General features: G+C 36.5%; 1 protein-coding gene across 1 annotated transcript in view; it reads left to right on the top strand.

The window, feature by feature from the left end:
• The window catches only part of HSPA12A (heat shock protein family A (Hsp70) member 12A), a 95,395-nt gene that overhangs the window by 56,914 nt on the left and 18,854 nt on the right, over positions 1-19,627 (top strand). Inside the window, exons 2-6 of the mRNA XM_044665617.1 lie at positions 2,775-2,860; positions 6,150-6,277; positions 10,468-10,654; positions 12,654-12,758; positions 15,087-15,203. Of these exons, the coding sequence (XP_044521552.1) occupies positions 2,775-2,860; positions 6,150-6,277; positions 10,468-10,654; positions 12,654-12,758; positions 15,087-15,203 (623 nt within the window). The remainder of the gene's footprint in view (positions 1-2,774; positions 2,861-6,149; positions 6,278-10,467; positions 10,655-12,653; positions 12,759-15,086; positions 15,204-19,627) is intronic.

The raw sequence follows: 19,627 nt of genomic DNA, 5'->3' as shown, positions 1-19,627 counted from the left end.
AGGGTACAAAGAAGTATTGCATGTGGTCCCTGTCCTCTAGCTGTACCACCTCTCCTTAGAGGAGGAAGACACACACAGCACATTTTAAAACAGATGCTATTTATCAGACAGTGTCATGACCTTCTGTGAAGGGGAGAGTGAAAAGATAATTAGAAAGAGGCAGACAGTAGAGTGGATGGCTTACAGCCTCATATATAATAGCTTGTTTGCTAATTGCCAGGCCCCAGTTTTCTGGGCAATTAGTCCCTTGTTTCCTCTTAGACCCTTCTGTGTAAATCTGGACAAATGGCCTCTATCCTCCCTTGCAGCAGGTGGGCTGAGAGAGACACTGAGTATTTGGATGGCATCTTTTCCCCTAGATTTTAGGTTTTCCTGGCTGTGGAAGTGGTGCTTGCTCTCATTCCCCAGCAGGTGTAAGAACCATCTGGTTGGCTCACTGTGGACAGCGAGATATTTTTCTGATTGCATTTTCTTACCGACTTTGAAAATCAGATTTGTTCTTTGGTTGAGAGCTTAGGTGCGGGATGCAGTGAGAAAACTACCAGGACACTATATCAACTAAGGCAATATGAGTGACTTAGAATAGGAATTGGCAAGATTCTCTCTCCAATGAAGTTAATTTTTGTCTCTTATCATTGTCTGGTCCCACACCTTTCTCTAGACTAAGACTGCAATGGAACCCTTGATGTAAAATGATAATGGTATAGCTTGTGCCAGTTGAGATAACACTCATCCTTTTATGATTCAGTATCTGCTTATCAATGCTTTTCACATTCTCTGTTTTATCACTCTTCTCCCTCATTTCCTCATCTGCTCTGCAGGAGAAGTGGTTGAACCCTCCAGGCTTAATTTAAAGAAAATGATCATTTAAAAAAGAGGCAGTAAAATTCTCCAATCTATTTGGAAACCTGATTAATTTGTGCACATTCCTAGAGGCAGACAAGAGGGTTCCTTAGTGATTCAAACACTTTTATTTTCTTTATCAAGAAGTATTTTGTTAAATTGTTTTTAGCAAATTGTCTATTTTCTCCCATCTAAGGGGTCCTGTACTATTTAACACCACCCCCCTTCCCAATACAGCCTGAAGCAAAAGAAAGGAGGTTTTTGGAGTTTTTTTGGTTGTTGTTTTTTTTTTTTTGCCCTAGATTCTGGCATAATTTTTTGCTTCCAAGTATCCAGTATTATGTGGTATAACAGTATTCTTTCCTTGGACACAAATGCCACTTTTTGAACTTCCCAGCAGGATCAAACCCCAAACAGCCCTACTCATGGAAATGTATATTCTTCTTGTGTATGGAGTCCTAGAAAAACCAAAAAGAATTGAGTTCTGGGAAAGTTTTAGAGTAAACACCAATGGCAGAATAATTGCAACTTGCTACTGTGTAATTGTCAAAATGAGGGTAGCTGCTGCCTTACTATTGAAAGTAGTGTTGTTTGATCTAGTATCTTTTGTTATGGCCCTGTGTCCCTGGGAACTTCCAAACTCTAATTTTAAACTATTAGCATAAGTATACTTTCTTCCTGCTGTGTCTGTCTGCTGTGGGTTTTTGAATCTCAGAAAACCATTAGAAAATATGTATGAAGGGGGTGGAGTTAACCATTTGGGGAAAAATTACCTTTCTGGGCTAATTCAAGATTATAAAGAAGGGCTAGTGAAGACGCTATGGGAGAGAGTTGCTCTGGGGAATTATAGTTCACAACCAACTTCCTCTCTTCAGTGAATATTGAGTTGGAATTAGAAGGATCTTGGCACAAATTCTACATCAACAGTGACAACAGTAGTTTATTTAAAATCCAAAAAAAAAATTTATAGCATATGTCTGTAAGAGGATTGGGAACTATTTTAAGCAGAGGGATGTTGATTTAGATTTTGTTTTAAATATCAAATAAAACATGTTGGAAGAAATATTATGGGCATTTATTAATGTCATGCTGATTAAGCTATCAGGGTGGAATAATTAAGGGAGAGTTCAATGGAAAGTTCTTCACTAGGATTCAAAAAAATTACTTCTACATGTACAGAATAAGAAATGTATCTAGACATCTTTCACATCTTTTCATTTGGAAAGGACCTAGGGATTTTAGTAGATGGTAGACATAATATGAGACAAAGGATGAAACATGGCAATTTAAAAGCTAATTGGATCTTAGACTCCTTGAACAGAAATATGGCATCCAGTCCAAGGTTTAATCTGGTCAGATCATCTCTGGAGTATTGCATTCCATTTTGGGCATCACGTTTTAGGAAGGGCAGTAATAGCCTGCAGCACTTCTAGATTAAGTTAAACATAGTGATGAAGGAATCCAAAACTATGCCTTAAAGGAATAAGTTGAAGAATCTTTAAAAAGTTTTTCATGGGGAAGAGAAGACTTATGGTCAGTTCTGATCACTGTCTTAAAACACCTGAAGTGAAGTTCAGCTTGACATGAGAGGGCAGAACTTGGACCAATCCGTTAGAATCACTCTGAAGCAGATTTTAAATTAAGGTTGTCCAAAAACAAATGGAATGAACTGCCTGGGGAAGTATTTATAAATTCTCCATCACTAGAGCTCTTTATGAAAAATTAACCACTTTTCACTTATATAAGGAATTCATGCTTCAAGGGTTAGAGGAGATCTAAGACCTCATAAGATTCTAGGAGTCTATATTCTAAGTTGTCTTAACATTTAGAAAAACCACACCATTGTCTTAGACAATAAGCCACCAATCCTTCCACATAGCTATCTGGATTAATAAATGCCACTTCTAAAGATGGTAAATTATCTTTTTCAGAAACAGCCCCTTCATCGACATACTCATCTCCTGCAAGAAGTTTGGGGGATACAGGAGTAACACCACTATCTCCTTCCCATATTGTGGTAAGAAATGCACTCTCTCTCAGGATTATTAAATTATTGTTTTTAGTATCTTTCTTCATTGGGTAAGTTGATGGAGCCACACTTAAATGGCTTGGGACATCATTTCTCTAGGATTTAGTCTCCTCATTTGTAAGATGAGGGGACTTACTAAATGATCTCTAGGATCTCTCAAAAATTTAAACCCCTATGACTTTGTAATTGTAAGGTATCAGCACCTAACTCTTTTGTTTTTTTGTTTGTTTGTTTTTCTGAGGAGGAGGAAGAGGATATGTTATATTACAAATAATTTGTATATATGAATACCCTATGTCTTTTAGGTGTCCACAAGGTCCCTGATCCCTCACTGCTTGAATAAAAAAAAGTCAGAATTGCCATAGATCTGAAGTCTTCAGAGATGAATTTTCCAACATTGCTTCTCTTGTTCACATTTATTTTGTCAACTAGGATTAAAATAGGCACTGAACCTATAATTTCATTGGTAGAGGGATCTCTCAAGTGAGGAAACTCCTTTAACCAATATAGATGGCACCTTTTCATCAACTTATGGTTGGATCACTAAGGATCCTGGATCACTAAGAAATTAAATGGCCTGCCTAGGGTCAGAGTCATGGTATGTCTTAGCAACTGCATTTGAACCCAGGTCTTCCTGGATCTAAGGTCATTTCATTTGCTACAAATAAAACAGAAATTGGTGAAATATGTAAGCAAAAATTAACCAGTTGAACTATGAAACCCTCTCAAGTTCCATGTCCAACATTCAAATGTCCCTGTGCAATTGAGAAAAGATATCCAGCTGGAGAGTCAGTTGTTAAATGTTCCATCTTTATCAATCACAATTAATTGTATGTGGTAGGGAGGAAAAGTTGGGAGATATTGTATCACAATCAAAACATGATGCTATTAAATTATATTCACTGGTCTGTTTTCAATGAGTGACAGAAAATTGTGTTTCTTCTGAATCCTCCCCTTACCTTGTGCTGCAATCCATAGGCAAGCTAAATCTTTTCAACTAAACCCTTTCCCTAAGGGTTTGTAGACATTTGAGGGGATGGGGGAGTGGAAGGAGTTATTCATGGATATTCATTTTATTACAAATCTGAGAAAAATATAGCTTTTTACGCTATGAACAGAACTGGAAATAAGAACAGCTGACCCCATTCCTTAAATTTACAAAGAAAAACACTGTTGCAAAAAAGTGAAAAGATTTAGACCAGGAAGGGTCACATAGCTAGTTAGTGGCAGAAACTGGACCAGAACCCATTTGGACCATGTTTCAGCCTTTCCCTCTTTCTACTCTAGTTGCCCTTAAAGACTTTTTTATGATGATGGGAAACAGTGGGGTTCTACGCTTGGCTTTATCACTGATTCAGTCATTATTTTAATAACTCAGTCCATACCTTGGTGTCCTAATTTATCAATAATGCTAACCTACCTGATAGAAGTAATATCTCATATGTTATTTGTTTGTGTATATATGTACATGCATGTATGTATGCACAATGGATACACACAATACATTGTTCCTATCATAGGCTGGCATTATTATTCCTATTTGATAAATATACATGTGTATGTGTATAATTTTCAGTTTCTCTGCAGATTTATGTATTTATTTAAGTAAACAATGAAATGTTAGGATCAGAAACTAAAACAGAATTTTAATTTCACAATTTTCAGAGTGGGGTGGCAGAGAAGGAAAGAGCCCTTTCCTAAATGTCATTTCTTTTGTCATTCTAAGTGAGCAAAAACACACTTAAAATATGGAGATAGGGGGCAGCTGGGTAGCTCAGTGGATTGAGAACCAGGCCTAGAGACGGGAGGTCCTAGGTTCAAATCTGGCCTCAGACACTTCTCAGCTGTGTGATCCTGGGCAAGTCACTTGACCCCCACTGTCTACCCTTACCACTCTTCCACCTATAAGTCAATACACAGAAGTTAAGGGTTTAAAATTAAAAAAAAATATATATGGAGATAAATCGATGATGGCCCCAGAGTAACCTGAAAGTTTGTCATCACTGGCCTATACAAGTGACTAACAGTTAGCTGGCTACTTGAACTTTTAGGAGTTTGTCCTAAGCAATGTATTATATATATATATAATATAATATTATACAAATATAATATTATATATTATATTATATATACATATACATATACATATATACACACATATATTTGCCCTAAGCAATATATTATATATAGATATATAGATATATATAGATAGTGTATGTTTTTATACAAATAGATATGTATGCATTTATATACACATACACTATATATACATATCATACACACTAGGATATATTTATACCTAGAGGTATATGTGTGTACATGTATATACATAGAGCCTGTTTTGCATATATGTTGTATGTACAGCATGAATATTAACACATGCGTGTATATATGTATGTGTGCAGTTTTATATATTTTATCTTTAAAATTTTGTACATAAAAATGCAATTTGTTTATAAAACTTTATAATTTTGTGTATATATTCATATATTGTATATATTATATATAGTATATCATATATACACAAAATTATAAAGTGTATATTTTATCTGCATAAAATGTATAAATATATCATATACAAAATAGATATAAATATATATGTAGCATATATACATGTATACCATAAAACACACACATATACAATATGTAAATATATTTATTTATAGGTAATATTTATAGATAATATAAACATGTATTTGTTTATTATATTATATATTAATATATTTTGTATATTGTATTATATATTATATTTATTATGTGTGTATACATACATAAAATTATAAAGTCCTGGATGGATGCATGGCATAAATTAATGCATTTGAAACCTTCGATATCCCATTTGCAGATTAAAATAAGAATTTGGAAGGTGAAAGTACGTACAGATAGAAATGTGCACAGAAAAGGAAATGTAAAAACTCTTTGGGAATCAATCCTTCTTTCAAGCATTTCAAAATTAGCCATCCTCAAGCGAAGCTTTTCATTGGAGTAAGCCAGCTCTGCAAATTAACGCTGGCAAACTGCTCTCCTCTGCTCTTCTTTGGGTGGCCCTTCCCAAGCTTGATATCTGTCTCCCGTTGAAGGTCCATTAGGCTGGGTCACTGCCCCTGGCACGGTGCTGGTGAGAATCCTTATTGGGAATTCGCCTTGGCTGACCGGTCCTGATCTCTTTGTAGTGTCCCCGGGGCAGCTTTCCTAGCAGGGAACAGATCCTCCAGAAACCCAGAGCTGGTAGCAAAGAGCATCCCTCAGCCGAGTGGTCTCTCCTCTCTCTTCACAGAACGACTCCGATGCGAATGTCTCAGAACAGCAGTCATTTCTCGTGGTCGTTGCTATTGATTTTGGCACCACGTCCAGCGGCTACGCGTATAGCTTCACAAAGGAGCCAGAATGTATTCATGTCATGAGGTACGGCTTGGGGCAGCCTCGTCACACCTTCCCACAGCAACAGGAAGATGGCGGGGTGCTTAGAGTCTTCGGGAAGGCAGGTCTCCCGGCTCCCGGTGCATAGAAAAGACAGCTATGGTGGCTGGTTGGGGAGCGGGTTGGGATACTAAGGAGACTTGTGGAAGGAAGAGACGCGGTGGACTGGTAGTGCACTTAAAGCAAAAGCCGATAATCAGGGAAATGCGTTCTGATTTTTAACTCTGTTAATCTAAAGTGTGTAACTATCGCAGACGTCCCATGTCCTCCTCAACCTGATTTGTCAGTCTGAAAACAGAATAAATGACATGAGACCGAAAAGAAGAATGAAGGCAACAGGATGATTCAGAACAGAGGAAGAAAGGAAATGCGTTTATTATTACTAACTATATGTATACTATGAAGTAGTAACTATGTGTCAGACTTTGCAATAAGCCCTGTGGATACAAGATAGATAAATATAGACAGATGCCCATAAATACACGCACTTATCTATGTATGTGTACATAGCACTAAATAAATGATCAAGAGAATGTAAATAAATGATGATGATAATGTAAAGTGCCAGGTGTATATTCCCTAGATATGGATGAGGTGACTTTGAGATCATTCATATCTTTAAGATCCCTCCTTGATTATATAATTTAACTATAAGAATGGGGTCTAACCCTGTGATAACACTAGTAAAGGGGAGGAAATTCACTCTGCCAAAGCAGACCCATATCCTTTCTGAAACTTATACTCTTAGATATTTGCCTTGATTATTGAAAGTTTAAGTCCCTTGCCCCAGATCATGCCACTATTATGTGTCTGAGACAGGTCTTGAACCCAGATCTTCCTGGCTCCAAGGTTAGATATCCATCCATTATGCCACATTGCTTTTCAATTTAGCTGTATCTTCCTGAGTGAGATTTTTAGAAATGTTAATAAAATGCATGTTATCTCAGATTTTAGATTTTTTTTATGTTGGTTAGTGTCATTCTCTTTCTTTATAAAACAGGATACAAATCAGTCATGATGGTATATGTTGTGTAGATGACAAAGAACAAAAGAGCTATTCAAGGTGTAATTTTGGATGGAATATTGGATTTAGAGAGAGCAAGACCTGGATTCAAATCCCTTATCAGAGGCTTACTAGCTTTAAGATTATGAACAATTCAATTTAATTTCCTTAGATTTCAGTTTCTGTAAAATGGAGATAACTGATTAATAAGTGTTTGCTTCCTTCCTTCCTTCACCCCAAATCACTGAGGGTTGTAGTGGGGTTCAAATGAGATAATGTACACCATCTGTTTCACACTTTAAAGGTTCAAATAAATGGCAGTTAATATCATTGCCAAGAAAAAGTGAAAATCTTGGTTGCAATGGGAACTTAGATTAGCATAACAAGCATTGCTAACTAAGAAAGCACAGTCAAATCCATTGAATAAATGTTATATCTGTTCTGCTGTCATTGACAACACAGATAGAGAACCAGAAAGGGGAAAAAATAGCTTTGCTTAAGACAATTTATGTTAAAAGCTGGGAAACATGTTTTTTTTTTTTCACTTTTCAGGTATCATTTGTTAAAAAAAAAGTGTTATTTCACAGTATAGACTAACATCAGGGGACAGGACAACAAGAGATAGAGAATAACCTAAATTGCTTTAAGAAGAAAACCTCGAAAACATCTTCTTGGCCATTTTCGACATTTTCGAACATGTTATTTGTTCTAGATCTATTATCCTAATTATTGCACAGAGCTTAGAGCTAAGTCCATAACTGAATTTTATTCCAACAAGAAATATTTATATAATCAACATGTTCCATAATAAAGTTAGAAATAATGTTTAATGTGGTTTTGGGCAGCTAGTATTCAGTTGATGCCAAGATGACTGGAGAATGGACATGGTGTTTATTAACATATAGGAAAATGATGTCAAAAGAAAGAGTAACAGAGAAATTATTTGCAATTATTCTACTTAATTCTACTGAAGCATTTATTAAGTATTCACTTAATACTTAATGGTAGGTGATACTAGATTCTGGAAATATGAAAGTAAAGAAAGTCCAGGATCTCAAGGAACTTTGCTAATTGACTTGGGGATGTTATATACACAGAAAAGTTAAATAAAAGGAAGCAAGCATGTGATGGATCAAAGAAGAGACCCAGACAAAATGCTTCAGGAAAACTTGAGGAGGGAAAAAGTTGTAGATGAGATGGCAAAGAGAAAATGACCCAGATTGTTGTCAGCCCTCGCTAAATAAGAAACAAAAGCAATGAACAGTCCAAGCAGGGTTTGCCTTTTTCCATGTTTTGCTCTTGCAACCTGGTCTCATACATCTTCTCTGGGTAGTTTCCTGACTATGTTCTGTTTCAGGAAATGCATATACCTTCATATAGAGAGCCAAATAATTTATGGTACAAGCATTTAAAAAAAAAGCCTCCCATACTGCATTGCAGTGCATCTCAGATGTATGAAACTTATGTCAAATATACTCAGTCTGTCACACTAGCTCTACTGTAAGATAAGTGGTATCTTAACATCTCAACCTCTAAAGCTAAAAGATTTTTAGTCTGAGATATTCATGGAAAGCTGTCTTAATAAGTTGTGGGCTTTGGATATATCCCCTGTGATGTCTGTTTATTACAACCTTTTTAAAAAATCAGTTCAATTCAACAAATGTTTATCAAGCCATGTGAGAATTATTTGAAGAAACTGGGGAAATTTAGCCTACAGGTGAGGTGTCTTGCAAGGAATGTGATGGTTATATTAAAGTATTTGGTAGCTGTAGTACAAAAAAAGGATTAGATTTGTTTAGTGGGACCTGGAAGGACAGAAGTAGTAATAAAAGGTAGGAAATCCAGAATGGCAAATTTAGGGTCAATATAAGGAAAAACTTCCCCAAAATTAGAGCTATCCAAAAATGGCATAGATTTCCTCAGAAGGAAGTTGTGTTTCTCTCACTGGAAATCTTTATGAAAAAAAAAAAGATGTATGCATATTTCTTTAGGTATTATGTAGAGAGAATTCTTATTCAGGTATGAGTTGGCTTCTGAAGTCTGTAATTATGGGATGAATGACATACAAAAAAACTTAAATATTTGTCTATAGATAACAGTAGCTTTACTCTTTAGGTTTTCCTTAAATCAATTGGATTTTATTAAATTCGCTTTGATGTCTCTGACTGTTCTCAGAAGAAACCAAATTGGGAAATAGGCAGAATGGAAAAGTTCCCTGAGGGCAAGTCTCTTTTCTTTTGTTCTCATATCTCTAGTTTCTAGTATCTCCAGTTCCTTATATTCAGGGGTCAGCAACCTTTTTGGCCATGAGAGCCATAAATGCCACATTTTTTAAAATGTAATTTCTTGAGAGCCCTACAGTGCTTACAGTGCACGCTCCTGTAACAGTGTGCACTCCTGTAATAGCGCCTGAAAAAAAATTGACTTTATGGCTCCTGCAGAAAGAGCCATACGTTGCTGACCCCTGCTTATACTTATAGCATAGAAATAGATATGAAGAATATTTATTGAATCATTGAAATGATACTGTAGGATAGTAGAGGATATATAGTAGAGAAGTAGTTTTAAAGAATGTTTTGAACCATTGAAATGCTTGCATTAGAGGCAAACTTTTGATTAATTAGCAACCATTTATTAAGTAGCTACTGTGTGTGCCCTGAGCTGTTTGTGGGAATGTAAACATTAAATCATATCAACAGGTATATCATTAGCACTTATAAGTAGATGAACCCTAAGAAGAAAGGCAGCTTTGTGCAGTAGAGATCATTGACTCAGGAATGAGAAATCATGGATTTGGGATTTGATCTTAGCTACTGGAAAAGTTATACTCCCATCTCTACTGGGTGTATAACTTGAGGGAAATTGCTTCATTTCTTGAGACCTTGGTTTCTCCATTTATAAAATAAAGGAATTGGATTGTAATGTAGTTCGATAGTAAGGCATAGTCCCTGCTGTCAAGAAATGGGGACTATATATAGGTCAGATCTATATTTTAAGGTATTTGGGAACGAGTTCCACTTAATTTAATTTTTCCCTAGTGTAGTAGATGAACTTAGACATACAAAACCAGCTAAAAGCAATGAGAATTCAGTTGAAAAAAAAAATTAACTTTTTTAAAGATGTGGTATTAAATGTGACAGAAGGTTAAAATATATCTTCCTTTGTTTCCTAGGAGGTGGGAAGGTGGAGATCCTGGTGTATCTAATCAAAAGACACCAACCACAATCTTATTAACTCCAGAAAGGAAATTTCATAGTTTTGGTTATGCAGCCAGAGATTTTTACCATGATCTGGACCCAAATGAGGCCAAGCAGTGGCTCTACTTGGAAAAATTCAAGATGAAACTCCATACCACTGGCGTAAGTAATAATCCTCCTTTAATGTACTAGAATGAATCGCATTTTCTTAAAGAGTGGTGCAGAAGAAAAGATGCTCACCTTCAATTAAATCTTCATTCATTTGAATTACAAATAAACATTACATACAATAATAAAGGAAATTTATTATGGGAGATGTAAAAAAGATGGCAGGTGGTAGATTACACAGCTAATTGACTAGTTTTAATAGAACAATAAATTGTAATTTAGGAGTCCCAAAATTCAGTGGGACAAGCCAGTGGTCTATTTGGACAGAAATAGAAAGAGTGAGCACAGTTTTGTTCATTGAAATGTTGAGTGGTCTGGGCTGCGTGATGACAGACAGAAGGCCCTGCACATCTACTAAGTCTGTGTTTGATCTTAAATTATCTTGTTAGCACTTTTAGGTGTGCATGGCAGAGTGGTGAGAGTTTTGGAAAGAGGACGGATATGGAAGTTGAAGAAATCAGTCATTCAGTTTAATTTGGATTCAGAGCCCTGAGCTGAATCTAGCATCTACTACTTAATTACTTCTGTGACTATGGATAAAGTCTCTTTAACTAGTCCTCAGTTTCTTCATTGTTAAAAGAGAAGATTGATCTAGGTAATTATTAAGGTCCCCTTCCAAATTCTCTGGGTGTCAGGGAATACAGTCAATGAGAGGACATCACAACCTCATTCCCTCCCACCCCTACCAGAGTTAGGAATGGCTATTCTCAAAACCCAGTGACTCAAGGGAACGGGAAGCAAACTATTTCAGCTCAGTGTAGGAGGTGATGGTGTGATGCTGTACATTTCTTAGCAGTGTGTAATGTGTAACACTAGCCCATGTGGGATGCCAGTCATTGAAGGCTCTTTCAAACATGAATGGCAAACATTAATTAGAAAGCTCAAATCAATCATGAATCCCCACTGATTTTATCAGCCATAACAAGTCCATTTGTTAAGTAGAATTTCTGCTTTCTTTTGTTTCTCTTCACTCCTATCCTCCAAGGAATTTCACCATCATTTTTTAATGACCATTGTCCACCCCCCTCATTTGATACAAAGCCTTTTACGTGCCAACGAAGCTTCCTATGACTTAATAATGCTTCCTGTTGCTCTGGTGCTCTGGCAAGGAAAGTGATGCTACTTTTACCCCTGGGTTCTCAACAAATTACACAGCTTCAAGCCTTAAAATAACTGCTTTTTAAAATTTCAGTTGCTGAATTTGTCACTCAGTTTGAATGGAAATCTCGTGTCTATATAGAAGGCATACGCTAGTGTATTTATATTATTACGGATTGTTGTCCTCCCTATCCTATCCACCCCAACCCTTCCCATACTCTTACCCCCAGACCTGGGTATTTTCCCAAGGGCTGGATCAAACTGTATTAAATGTGAAGATTTCATGTGCATTTGCATTTAAAGATTGCATATAACTGGAAAGCAAGTGTACTATGTAGATTCTTTTTTATTGTTGTTAAAGTGCTACTATTGCTATCCTTCAAGATGTCATTTTTTTAACAGTTGCTTCTTTGATGATCTTTCTCAGACCCTTCTATCTACTCTTGCATCATGGACTTACATTAAGGAATTATGAATCTTAAAATGGGGAGAGACCTCCAAGATTATCAAATCCAACCCCTCCTGTAAACCTGACTCCTCCATAAACATCTTTTGTGCCTGTAAAAGACAGGCATACAAATAATCAAAAGAGGCATGCCCAGATCAGCAAAATACGCCAGAAAAGGTGGCTACTAAAATCTGCCAATTCACAGTTTGAAGAATTTCCACCCTGAAAAATAATAAGATAAAGATTAGAACCCTGATTTATACCCTCAAGATGATGGAGTGGGGTGGGTAGGGAAGGGAGAGAGAAAGAAAACACATTCTGAATTCCCTCATCTCTTTTCCTTAAATTTAGAGGTTCCTATCATGTAGAATAAATTTTGCAAAACCCGAAAGGCAGATATTTCCTTTATGTATTTTTTTCAATCACAGTTATTCTCTTTTTTTCTAGAATCTCACCATGGAGACAGATCTGACAGCAGCAAATGGGAAGAAAATCAAAGCCCTTGAAATCTTCGCTTATGCCCTGCAGTACTTTAAGGAACAGGCATTGAAGGTAGGACTGAACGCTAGTATGATCTATCAAGGGGTATTTGTCAGGAAAGCCCCTGCTGGTCTGAAATAAGCTAAAGATCAAAAGTTAGTTGGACTTGAGATTAGTTAACCATATCATATTATGTAAGAACTCTGTGCCATTTTAGAATGCTGAAATATTCCAGTTGGTTGTCTCTTAAGTTAAGGATAAGAACTATTTCCATTGTGAATCATTTTGCTAATAACTGCTAATTTTCCAAGAAAATATAACTGTCACCACCTACTTCCTTTCCTTTTAAGGAGTCATAGAAGTGATTGGTACAGGAATTCCATATTTTTTGAGAATTTATCTTAAAGGAAAAATGGCTTTCTTTTATGGATGAATGATAGGAGACTTGGAAACCAAGGGGATGAGAGTAGGGCTGGAGATGATGGAGTATTTTTAAAATATTGCCTTAATCCAAGAAACATTGGTGGAATATTTACTACATAAGACCCTGTGCCAAGAGTTATATGAGAATATGAAGATAAAGAAGATGTACCAAACCTTAAGCATCTTAATAGTTCAGTAGAGGAGTTATCATATACACAAATATCACTAATTCCAAAAAGTGTTTCATTGGCATTATACCATTCTTTGTAGGGTCATGGAAGGCTGTATGGATAACTAGACTGGGTCTTGAAGGATAGATGGGATCTCAATAGAGAGAATACACATTGGGCAGAAGGAACAATATGGAGAGGAGAAATCTTAAGGAATATTCAGAGAAACAATCTCATGTGTCTGGATAGTTATATTAATTATAGGATCATGGAACCTAGAGTTGGAAATGGCAGTAAGGTACATCAGAAATCATTTATCCCAAATCCATAATTTAATTTAATTTAAAAAATAAAACACAAGCCCAGAGAAGTGACTTGACCAACAAGAGAACAGACTAATGTTTGGCATGACTGAACATTTAGAAACAAAGGTATTCATTAGCTTAAAGGATGATTGAACAGTAACCCATGTAGACTTGGATCAGCATTTACAATGTCCAGAGAGAATAAAGCCAAAATAATTTTTAAAGCAGAGTTCTATTTGAGAAAATCATGCCCCAAATTAAGACTGTTAATTTGATAAGATGATTCATAATTGTTCAATCAAAGCTTTCCAAATTGCATGATATCTGCATGACCGTCAAGCACCAACAAAATGCATTTCTACACAGCTTTCTTTGAAATTTCACACAAAAAAACATTTTTCACAGCCATAAACTCTTCCTGTTTAACAAGAGTTTTATGTAGCACATAAGGTAATAAACATTTGTCTTGGATCCAGGCCCAAAACATGTCACAAGTTTTACCTGATTTCAAAACACAGAGCAGATTTGAAAAAAGGAAAATTATACAAAATGAAGAATTGAACTGCAGCCGAACATTGGCCCAGTGCAAACATGTCTCAAATGTTCATTTATTTATTTTTACTATTTTAGAGAGAAGGAATGGCAAATGCCAAGCATTACAAGCAGGTCAGCTTAGTGGGAGGGTGAATTGAGCACAGGATAGCTATTCAACTTAATGGGTAATATGAGATACTTGTCAGGAAAATAAATATTTGTTAGCCCATTCATCATTAGAAATGTACTTTATAGCAACTAGAAGTAGGATTCAAACTTGACTGAAGAAGTAAGTTAAATATGGGTTATGTTTAATATTGATAGGTCTAACTACATGGCAACAAAACCTATCCAAGAGCCACCGTGGCCATTGCATTTGTGTGAAGCTCAGCAGCATGATTTGTCCACATGAAGATTTTTTGTCCAAATGGCTGAAGCTTTTGCATCTTTGTCATTCACACAAACAGATGGATGGACTACACTAATTAGCTTAACCTTAACCTACAAGCTCACTTTAGTGTCACATACATGGGCAAGGCACTCTTTTAACATCTGAGAATAAAAAGACAAAACCAAAAAATTCCCAACCTTATGGAGGTTGCATTCTTTTGAAGGAATATACAACAAAGAAAATACAAAGTATTTACAAATTAATATGAGGTCATTTCAAGAGGGGGAAAGCACCATTAATATGGGGATCAGAATAGACTTGCTATGGGAATTGGTGCCTGGGTCATGCTTTGAAGGATGCTTGGGAAGTTGATGTTTCTTCTTTGTTTGACCACCTTTCTCCTCCGTCCTTCTCCTTTCTGTCAGGAAGTCTTGTTGGCATGTTGTAAAATGTCATGAATGGTGGAATAGGCACAATATAAATTCAAATGGCAGGAAAACTTAAACTGGAGCAGTCAAAAGCACTTCTTGAGACGTGACTTTGTTGATTTTTATGTTACTGTTTCCTTTCGGCTTAGGAGCTGAGTGATCAAGCAGGCTCTGACTTTGAAAATTCTGATGTCAGATGGGTCATCACAGTGCCTGCTATCTGGAAACAGCCTGCCAAGCAATTCATGAGACAGGCTGCCTACCAGGTAAGAGAACAGGATGAGAAGAAGCAAAGGAGAAAGAGAAGTGCTATCATTATAGTCAGCAATTATAATATTTTGCCAGAGTATTCATCTAAGACAAAGTTTATCATCTCTTGGCATTTAGAAGTCTTCAAAGACAGTTGTACTAAATCATTTTTCCTTAAGGCAAAAGGAGAATTAATGCTTTCTGAACTGCCCACCTACTTTTGGTGATGTGAAAAGGCTAATAATTATATCAATCAGGCACAAAAGAAGTCATACTTATATTTTTTGTTGTGTGTGGAATTTTTTTAATTTTGATTTTTAAAAAAGTTTATCAGTCATCTTGGCCATCTGTCACCACTTTGGAACAAAATTCTGAAGTGAGAGTTTGAGAATTAGAATTTCTGCATCATACCAATTAGATAGAGTCTAGTTATGGACAAAATTGGTTAAATAGGGACATCTGGATGATGAAACTAAGGAAAAGGACAAAATCAAAAAAAGGCAAAAGCATAAATAAGACCACTGTAGGAGATGATAACATCCAGCATAGGATGTCAGTCAATCAACATTTATTAAGCACCAGGAACTGTGCTGTGTTGAGAATACAAAGAAAAGTAAAAGACAGTCCCTTCTCTCAAGAAGCTCACAGTCTAACAGGAGAGGCAATATACAAATGATGATGTACAAACAAGATATATGCAGGATAAATTAGAAATAATCCACAGAGGGAAGATACTAAAATGAAGGGGCATTAGGAAAGCCTTCCTATAGATGATGAGATTTTAGCTGGGATTTTAAGGAAGCCAAAAGACAACTATGAGAAGGGAGACTATTTCAGGTATTAATAAAATCCCATTCTTAATATTGTTATTAATTACTATGTTATTAATATGGTCAACTGAAGGTTGGGATCAAAAATGTCTGGCTTTTAAAATATTCTTAAATTTCATTATTTAACTCAGGACTTTAGACTCTGGGCATGCTTTTGAATGCATTACATTGCCCCCTCTTTGTGAACTCTAGTCTCATTTTCACAGCCATTCAAAATCTTGAGCTCAGATGAAGCTTTTCCAGTGTGAGAAAAACAGTAGTTGATGAAGTAGGATAATCAGGAAATGACTCTCTGAGAAAGTGACACTAGAAATCACAGGAAACAAAAGTCATCCTTCTGACTTTCATTTTTCCAGCTTATGAGACAACTGTAGACTTTAGCCAGTAAAAAATGTCATTTCCCATTTTTGGCCCTGGTGAATTAGACAAGAACAGATGGGTAAGTGACTGTTGTTTCCCATTAAGTTATCTCTGGACAATAGTCCTGGAAAAGTACAGCTGAGTTACATTCTCTCTTATAGAGAAGGCTTGAGAGGGTGTTCTGTGGGGTCTAGAATGGCCAGAAACAGGAAACCCAACACAATGGATGCATCTGGAAGGAAACTGGCAGAGCCGCCCAGATGTGGTAGCTCTTGGGAGAAAGTCATTACAGGGAGCAAAACAAACTGGTATCAAGGCTCCCTCTAAAGTAAGGGCTCTTAACCTTTTTTCTTGTTTTGGACACTTTTGGCAGCCTGGGGAAGTGTATGGACCTCTTAAGAATAGTGTTTTTAAACATATGAAGTAAAATACATAGGATTGAAGGGAAACCAATTATATTGAAATACATTTATCAAGATATTTGAAAAACTCAAGATCAAGTTAACAACTCCTGCTCTAAGCAATTTGCATCCAGCATATGTGAGTGGGGGATAATTTCTAAAGAACAAAACCAAGTGTTATAGACAGATATAATAAACAGTGACTTGATTCAGAATGCTTCCTCAACATATCTTTTTTAGGCTGAATCCCAGGCTCTGTGACTTGATACCAGTGTGTGTGATTGAACCATAAATAAGCATTATTCAGTATTTTTACTCTATAGAGATGGACAGATAATTAAATCTGTGTTGATTCAGGAAAGGGGATAACCCCATAAAAAATTGTTTTTGTTTTTTAGATTCGATTAGACTTACATCCCACCATTCTACCATGCATTCTGGAAAAAGTATATCAAAAGTGAAATAGAAGTAAATGCCACTTCTCCATGAGCAAAACTAGTGTCTCTTGGTTTGATTTGTTGTACAAGAGCAGGCAAGATACTTAACTAAATGAGCAAGAACATAGACCTGGACTCAGAGTCCTTCCTGAGGATGAGCAACTCATCCTAAATCGGTGACACATCCTTTCCTGCGAGGCATGTGGATAAGGCGATAAGTCACCAATAGTTCAAAGTCATCTTTGGAGGATGCCTCTGGTGCGATGCCCAAGGGATCCACGCTTGCCACTGCACTGTTAAACGTTTTCTAATAACTGACTTAGAGGAAGTCAGAGGTGGCTTTTTTGCCAGATTTGTGGATGGCACAAAATTCTGAGAGATTGCTAGCATACTTGCATGCAGTTGGGATACCAAAAGTTAGTGAAGATCTAAAATGAAGATTTGATTTGAGTAAGCTAAAAGTCTGTAGTGTGGGTCCAAGGATCAGCTTCAGAAATTCAGAGGAATGGAAACGAGACAAGGTATCAATTGACTGTGAAAAAGATCTGAGATGTGTACTGTAAGCATCGTGATACAATAATTGATACAGGCTATCCCAGGGATACAGATCCCTGTGCGAGACTGCATTGGGAAGAAGGGTTCAGAACAAGGCAGATCATTGTTCTGCTCTATTCTGCCCAGGTCAGGACACAAATAGATTGAGATCTGGAGTACATGGCACCATCCTGGACATCCCATTTTAGGCAAGGCACAGAAAAGCTACAGGGGGACCAGAAGATGGTCACAAGAAAGGTGAGGCAGCTGAAGGGTGTAGGGATTGTTAGTCTGGAATTGAGGAGGCAGGGGATGAATATGATGCATATATTCAAGTCTTTGAAGGGCTAAAATATTTTGGGCTTATTCTAAGAACAATGGGCAGAAGCTGCAGAGAAGCAGATTTAGACTGACATAAAGAGAAAAACCTTCCAAAAATTAGGGGCATCCAAAAGTGGCATAAGCTGCCTTGGAAGGGAGGGAGATTTCCTTCTCTGGAGGTCTTCAACAAAGGCCAAAACCCATTACTTTTTGGGTTGTTTAGGGATTCTTATTTAGGTACAGGATGTCCTTGGTATTGCCTGAGCTTTTAGATTCCATGTTCCTAGGAGAACTTGGCTCTAAGAGGCCATTTCTGTACTGGTCAAATAAAGTACTTCATTTCAAAGATAGCAGGTCTGTATTAGAACATTCTGCCTTGGAACAGATGCTTCTTCCATTCTACTGTCTTTAAAGCATCACTTCTACCTAATCTCAGTTTTAAATAAATGCCCTTAAACTGAGTTTGTAATTTGGCAATTGATCATTCCCCTAGCCTCCTTCCATCACTTGAGCAAAAATCATTTATTAAATAAATCTTATAGCTTGTAAACCTTAGAAATCATTTAGCCTAATTCCCTTATTTTAAAGGTCAGGAAAAACCAGGTAAAGAGATGGAATGCATCCCTCCCACAATGTTAGACCACCCTCAGGCAGAGCAAGAATGGAAGTTCTCAGCCTACCCATATTTGGATCAAGTTAGAAGGATTCAGTCTTTGCCCACGGAAGAGTGTACAATCTAGTTAACCATTGGAAAACCTCTGAGGTGAAGTGCCTGGATATCAAATGAGATAATTCTGTATCTATTATAACCTAAAGACTCATTATGATTCTTTAGTCCCTTCAATTCTTTCTATTACATTATATATTATAATCATTACACAATATTGTATATATTGCTATAGTCTACTATATGATAGTATAGGGAGCTAGAAGGAAAAAGGAAAGCATTAACATTTGAGACTCTTTAGGGGAAAAAAAACACCTTAAAACTCAGAGTGGTTCCTATTGTGCCAAGATGCCATCAAGACATATCTTGAGTTAAAAAAAAAAATTAGCATTGTGACCTAAAATGCTCTCTATGTGTGAGTCCAGTCAATTACAGAATGCACAGACAATCCCTAGCTGTTGATCTCCTTTCCAATAAATGCCATTGTAAAGAAAGGGGGTACAGTGATCTCATCTATAAAACAGACACATTTTGCATCACTCTTCCTTTTTGAATTAGCTGCAGAGGGAAAAAAAAGAGCATACGGGAAGAGCAGAATTTGTGCTAATGCTGCCCTTTTTTATAGCTTGAAGATATTTACCCCAGGCTGGCTAATTTTTTTCTGCAGCCTTAGACACATTAACCATCATTGATTTACTGGCAAATCTGTGGCAATTTGCAGATCTCGGGGAAGTAGAGAAGAGAGTGGAGCAATCTTTGTAAATAAAATATTCCCTCTTCCTTTTTTGAATGTCATTTTCCGACTCACTTTACTCCTTTCCAAATTGGAACTCATGAATAGCAAAAAAAAAAAAAAAAGAAGAATAAAAAACTACCAGGGTGTCACTTTTT

Source organism: Gracilinanus agilis, chromosome 2, assembly GCF_016433145.1.
Source record: "Gracilinanus agilis isolate LMUSP501 chromosome 2, AgileGrace, whole genome shotgun sequence".
NCBI lineage: Eukaryota > Metazoa > Chordata > Mammalia > Didelphimorphia > Didelphidae > Gracilinanus > Gracilinanus agilis.
Note: the sequence above shows the minus strand (reverse complement) of the source record. Positions and strands in the feature narration are given on the sequence as shown.